The 7342-nt window shown below is 31.1% G+C and overlaps 1 protein-coding gene across 1 annotated transcript; it reads right to left on the bottom strand.

Moving 5' to 3' along the window:
• Positions 1-239: 239 nt before the first annotated feature.
• On the bottom strand, positions 240-1855 carry LOC107466357 (RING-H2 finger protein ATL16). The gene has a single exon (XM_016085334.3). The coding sequence runs from the start codon at positions 1442-1444 to the stop codon at positions 386-388; it is 1059 nt and encodes a 352-aa protein (XP_015940820.1). The 5' UTR covers positions 1445-1855; the 3' UTR covers positions 240-385.
• Between the last annotated feature and the right edge of the window lie 5487 nt (positions 1856-7342).

The following is a 7342-nucleotide window of genomic DNA, read 5'->3' as shown; positions in this document are numbered from 1 at the left end:
TTAGTTATTAACTTAATTTTTTTAATTTAATAATTTAATATCATATAAAATAATAAATTCTGCTGAGTCTCTAATATTCTTTATATATATCTTGATATAAAAAAATGCACTTTATAAACACCGGGAGTGACTTTAATAAAATAAAACCAACCTGATAGAAAAAAATTTTAAAAAAAGGAGAAGAATCATGGTTTCAAATTAAGATTAAATCAATAATTGAATCTTTGCATTTGCATGTCATAAAATCCTATGACCTATTCATACATCTAACATCTCTATCTCACAAAATTAAAAAAGAAAGAAAGAAAACTAGAAAAGAATCCTAATGAAGTTGCTGCAAGTTGCAAACACAAGCAAAAAAAAGAAAAAAAAAACGAAAATTTCCTTAAGAGTCCAAAAGAACAGGTAGCACGGAACTTCTGGATCTGCCACTTCCATATCCAAATGAAAAGAATGATCTCTTAGCTCTTCCACTTGCACTTCCACCACTGCAGCCTTCAATGGTGTTGTTGTGCTGCTGCTGCTGCTGTTGTTGTTGCTGCTTCAAAGCTTCTTGAACTGCCAAATAGAACTTCCTATCCCCTGAAGAATCCATAGAGAAAGATCTTCTGATTGGTTGCACTGAAAAGTTCTCATCTTTATTGCCTCTCATGTCAATGCACTCATCCCCCATGCTTGTCACTTTCTTCAGCTTCATTCCTTTCTTCCTTGGTGAAGAACTAACAACAGAACATGTTCTTGGTAATGGTGATGATTCCAAACCACGAACACGCTCATCACCCAATTCAATAACAACAAAGTCTTCATCTTCAATCAATTGTTGTGGTGATGAAGATGAAGAAGAAGAAGAAGAAGGAGGAGAAGAAGAAGAAATTGTTGGAGGAGTTAGAAGCTGATGAATGCTGAACCTACTTGTTAATGAAATGCTTGTCCTACAAAGAGGGCAATTTGCATTGTTCTGAAGCCAAACATCAATGCAATCAATGTGAAAAACATGGCTACAATTTGGAATAATCCTTAGCTTGTCATGTTCTTGAAATTCATTCAAGCAAACCGCGCATTCGCAGCTGCTGTGCTGCGAATTCTTGTACCCAATCACCGGAATTAGCCTTATAACCGCCTCGTCCAGCCCCCGAGGCTCTGCTTGTATTCCGCTTGAGTATACTGCTAAGGCTGGATCGTCGCTGCCGCCGCCGCGCCTTCTGGAAGGAGAGAACCGCCGCAAGATATCGATTCGGTGCCAATTGAGGCAGCATTTGATGACAAAGATGTAGTAGCTTACTAGCAAGAATGCTGTGGCCATTATTCCTATTATGGCAATTGCTATGATTGGAAAGCTTGTTCCTGAAGATGAATGCGCATGATCAGTCCCTGGATTTGGAGAAATAGATTCTGATTCTGACAATGACACATAAATCATGTGTCTTCTCATTACAAGATCCATATTCAGATTCAGATGTTAGTAGAGAGAATGCAGGGTAATGTGTTCTTCTTCTTCTCTCAGATCTTGAACATTAAAACACGACATTAATTAATATGTAGCATACATACCCCACCAATGGAAAGTGTTTAGAGGGAAAAGAAATGGCTCTTTCCTAGAAAATGTGTAGCATTTGTACCTATGATTTATAGCCTTATAGGTCAATGGATTTTGGTCAAGAAAGAAAGAATATGAGTAAGGACTAAATTAATGGTTCAAGTACGTGGTTGTTGTTCAACTAGAAAGAAAGAAGAAGAAGAAGAACCTGACTTTGATTCAATAGAAGAGAAAAAAAAATGGAGGATTCAGGAGTATGTGGAGAAGGGAGAAGAAAAGCGAAACCCAGGTGGTATATAAATGAGGGTGGTAATGAGGGGGGGACAAGAAATTAAAGGGCTTATTAATTAAGAATCATGAAAAAAAATATGATTTTTTTGTTTATTTAATTAATTAAGGTTGGAGGGTGGGTCTTATTAGACCAGAAAACGTAGTTGGTGAATTTCTGAGGAAGGGTTTGGCTAGCTAGAAATATTGTTGAAGTGTCTCGGTCACACACTCACACTTGGAATATTTTAATTTATTATGTGACATACATAATATGGAGTAGTATGGTCCAATTAAAATATTGGAGAATTTATACAGTGGGTGGCGGTCCAGCAAGAATGGTAGTGGTTAGCGTTTACACAATAATGGCCAAGGCCTAACCAATGTACCATGTGGTTATTGCCATTGCCTCATAAATGTATATTGAATTATAAAATACCTTTTGTCTTCGTCACTGCTACTAGAGAATGCATATTCTTTAATAAAAATTTAACTCAATAAATTGTAGTCACCTTTTCAGTGTAAATATTTTTCATTGTCAAGTTAAGACCCAACATAAAATCACTGAATAAAATGGCAAGCTTAGTATATCTTAATTCGGTGTAGCATTTTTAAATTTATATATTGAAATCTAAATATGAATTTTATGGTCCAATGCATAATAATTATTCTATTATCTGATTGATTTACAATTTCACATTATTAACTATTGATGAGGAGCGTATAACATAAATGATCCCATTGAAGGGCATAACCTATTTTGAAGGGCATAATCAGTAACAGTACATTTTCAAATGAATAAGAGGGTTGCAATGTTGGCTCAAATACTAACATATACAGATATGCTCACGTGTGACATGATGGAAATAAATTGGAGTTTTGGATATGAAAAAAAGAAAAAGAAAAAGAAAAAGATAGTCACGATTATTATCACTAGCAAGTCAATCCTGTAAATGTTTTATACTTTTATTCTGTGTTTATTATGATGACTCATGAAGTAAAATTATGTAAACGCTTGAAGGATAATTAAGTAATCGAAGGTGAATAGTTTAGAAATAAAAAGAATCATAAAAAAAAACAAAAGTGAAGCTATTATGTAAAATTATGTAGTTTGTGTGACCCGTGCATATTATGCATGAATGAAGATAAATTGTCCCCACAAGGGAAAAGAACACTTGGAATAGAGCAAATGATCATAACATTAATGATGATTTTTCTAAGGCTTTAATGATCCACGGCTCATAAATTCAAAAAGCTCCAAAGCCATCATTAACTTAAATAATACTGCTAAATTGCTAGAGTAGGATTTAGTCTATAAAGGTGAAAATTAATTACAAGAAGAAAAAAAAGTTATGATAATTAACCCAACATAGTAATATAATTGAAGGCCCAAATGATCTAATTAATTATTCAATCATCTAATCCAATCCAGTAATATGCTAAAAATCAATTTTGTCATCCACTCAATTTGGTGAGGTATGATGTTTCTGATTAAAGTGTGTTTTACTTTAGGCCATTATATAATTTTTTTATGATAATCAGCAATAAATTCATTACTATCTTCATTCATTTAATTAATTTATGTACATAAATTCGTTTTATATGTTTATTTAATTGATGATTTTCATCCACGAATTAGTACACTTGTAAGCAATAATAATGAAGGAGCATTGAGCTTCCAATCATATAGTACACTCTCTCAATCATAAAAAACCAAAATTAAAAATTAAGAGAAAAAAATTGAGAACCCCACATGCAGGTGCAGCCCAGAATTGAAATATTGAATCCTTAATCAAAGGGCGTGACCGTTGATAAAAGGTGTTTGACTCTGATCAATATTTGGCATCTGCACAGCATTTTTGCCCTTTTGCCACCACCGCCTATCTTGTTTGAAAAGCCATGGCCACAAAATGGAGTATTAAAGGATAAAATATTGTAGTGGGGTCTCTTCATTTATACTCATGGAAACAGTGCTTTGTAGCAAAGTCAAATCCGTGTGCAGTGCTACATGTAAATAGATACTATGTTTATTTGTTATTACTATTAGTGTATTACCGTTCACACTCTAATTATAGACATATTTTTTTATTGTTAAATAAAATAGAAAAACTTTCAACTATACTGATAAATATTAGTGTTTTAGTAATTTTTAATTATTAATTTTAATTATAAAAAATATATATAATATAAAAAAATAATTATTAAAATATATAATTTAATATATTTTAAATTTATATTTTAAAATTTAAATTTAAATTTTATTATTTTAAAATATATTTTATATTAATAATTTATTCTGATGACTAATTTAATCGAACATCTAATATAATTGCAGAAAAATACATAAACAGTGCGCACTTTGATATGGGAGTTTTCAAAAAGTGTTTCACACATTAGTCAAAGTGTGAGTAGGGCCTCTTATGGCGTTTTCCAGAAGAAACATACCACAACTTTTGGACTAAAATTTCCAACCCCTTTGAAAAATGGAAAATCTCAGTCACTTTCCATACTTGATAATACTAGCAGTCTAGCAAATATAGAACCAAAACTATATAAATCAATAAATGCTTGTTCCTTCTTTTTAAATAAATTATTAATATAAGATGATATTCTTCTTATTCTTCGACAAAATCTTGATTATATCTTTTCCCAGTATATAGCACTTCTCCTTTAGATTCTTATTAAAAAGCAATTAAGTCCACAACTCAATCATTAAATCAATTTCTCTATATCTCATTTGAAATTAAATTAAAGTCGTGTGTTTGACACTCATTTCCTCATTTTACTATCTTTGGTGAAGAGAAAAAAATTGACTATAAACGCACAAAATATACGTTCCAACTTATAAAAAGAGAAAAGAAAAGATTAAGAATCAATTTTCAATTAATATTTTAATTTCTTTTCTTTAAACTTTTTTTTTAATCTTTATTCATTTACTATTTTATAATTATTTTTTTGTTAAAAAAAGTTACTTTCCTACAAAGGCTACTTTTTATAGAAATAAAAAAAAATTATGTGTAATTCAGTATAATAGTTATTAGTTGGTATATATTTTTTAATATATATACTTTTTTAAAAATATTTTAATTAACAAAGCCAACTTTTAGATTTAAGGAGTAATAAAATTTATAAAAAAATATGATGGTCATATTTTACGGTACATAAATAAAAAAATTTAAGTTGTGTTGAAGTAATTTTTTTATTTTATCGTAAAATAAAATAGGAGGTCTGATTAGCACATTTAAAAAATTTTGAATACTAAAACAATAAATCTTTTGGATCAAATTTATATGTTTGAAAAATGGGTAGTGCTAGGGAGTCAATGACCTAAGCGTACAATGTGTATAATGGGCTAAATCTTGGTCCATGAATAAAATGAATATTACCCATACTATTCAAAATAATCATCCGGATACCAGGAATAATAAACATCTCATGTCATAAAATCACTCATCCCAAAAACTTAAGTTGATTTTGGAGTTCACCAAGGATCGAACCTTGACCTTTCGGATCTAGAACTTTAATACTATGTCATGAACCTACTCATTCTAAAAGCGTAACCTGACAGGACAATGTAACACTAATGGTCATATCTCTAATACTTCCTAAATCTCTATTATACACATTGTACGCTAGAACCATTGGCTCCCTATACTTTCCCTTGAAAAATTTAAAATAGAAACAAGTAACCCCACAGTGATACCGTGTCTCTATTTCCAATAGTTGCACGTTCCCGACGAGTGAGAAGGCCGTCTATCATCCCATTGTGCCGTTTATAGTTGCACCATCCTACTGTTCTCCTGCGATACGCATTTTTATCGAGAAAGAAGGCCGTTCTTCGTACAGTCGCAATGCAACGACACGACACGTCTCTATTTCATTTTTGTCTTTGTTCACCTAAATGGTACGACCTAAATAAATATCTATAACTTAATAAAAAAAATCATTCACATACATAGTAAAATGAACGTCATGCAAAATATGTGCATGTAAAATACAGCGAGGACTAGAGAATCAAGGTCGCGATACAACAATCGAGGCAGTAACACATAATTGCGAAAGAGCAGTTGCGACAAAAAATAAAAAAATTCAAAATTATTATTAAATCTAATTAATTCAAAATTTAATTTTTAAAATTAAAATTAACTTTTTTTAACCTATTGTTTAGTTTATTCAAAAAAAACATCATTTCTCTATACTTCTCTATTTAAAAATATACTACTGAAATAATGTCAAAATTAAAAAGCGCCCTACAAAACCCATTATGCAAATAGACACATAAACCAGTCAAAGTTAACTAAACTGATCATGGGTGAGGTCCTGATTATATTACTACCCAACAGGGTATTTAGTTTCTTTGGTAGACCCAATCATACAAGTATAATTTTGCTTGCCTTATTATTGAATATACTTTCTCATGTTGATCAAAATTATGCCTTTGGCTGAAGCAATACTCGTCCCTGAACGTTGAACAAATACATTTGTTTGTATTTGTAATAGTAACATAACATACATACTTGAAGTAGGGGTAATAACTCTTGCCAGATACGAAATTACCTTAGATGATATTTAAATGAGAAAGGTAAAATTCATTCAATCAGTTAATCCAATCTTATTCATGGAAGCTATGACGACTCCATAAATTACGTGCACAGAAGCACTAGCAGCTAGTTGAGTCCATTTAGTTAGGTGAATAAATACCCTTTTAATTGCGTGCAAGCATATGGCTACGCTTGAAGAATGTATAAATTGAATCTTAGGTGAATCACATTACAATAAATCTATTCTTGACAAGTTGCGTTCACTGTAGAGATAGTTGTTACCTAGAAACAGTCATATTATAACATAACAGTTCCACTGTGTAATGAGAAAGTCGCAGACAACAATAGGCTGTGTCAAGTGTCAACCACTGCTACCATTGTCAATTTCTAGGTTGAATGTAAGATATGACTAACATTAATAATTTTCTTTTAATATTTTTCATAAACAATAATAAAATAATTTTCTGTCTTTAAAATTCCAATTCAAAGGCTTGGTCTCCAAGCTTGATTACTTAAGTTTTATTACCTTGTAATGCAATTTTCAATATTTCATTTACTAGTATTTTATACTAGCAGCAGTGCAGCACATGTGTGATGCACGTAGTATATATCTAGAAAATGACTATAATTGTAAAATAATCCATTGAACCAGCTATTATTATTATATTAGAAGAAAATAATACAGTAGTGTGTAGTAAGAATAGTAGCGTGGCGAGGAAGAGGCACATGGACATGGTTACAAGGCAACAGCTGTTCATACACAGTTTACTAGGGACCAGGGCTAAGGCCACACAAATTTAAAGGGGAAAAAAATCCTTAAAATTCTGGAAAATGCTACCATCTTTACAAATCAATGTTGTTGGACTGTTATAAATTATAAAAACAAATGCTTTGGGTAGAAAAAAAAAAGAAAATATATATATTGGTCAACATAAAAAAACACGCGATACATATTAATAAAAAAGGCATTATCTAAAAATTACCATAGTAATTCCCT

The sequence above is a fragment of the Arachis duranensis genome, chromosome 9 (genome assembly GCF_000817695.3).
Source record: "Arachis duranensis cultivar V14167 chromosome 9, aradu.V14167.gnm2.J7QH, whole genome shotgun sequence".
In the NCBI taxonomy this organism is placed as follows: Eukaryota; Viridiplantae; Streptophyta; class Magnoliopsida; order Fabales; family Fabaceae; genus Arachis; species Arachis duranensis.
The sequence above is the reverse complement of the archived record's forward strand: the minus strand, read 5'-3'. Positions and strand labels throughout refer to the sequence as shown.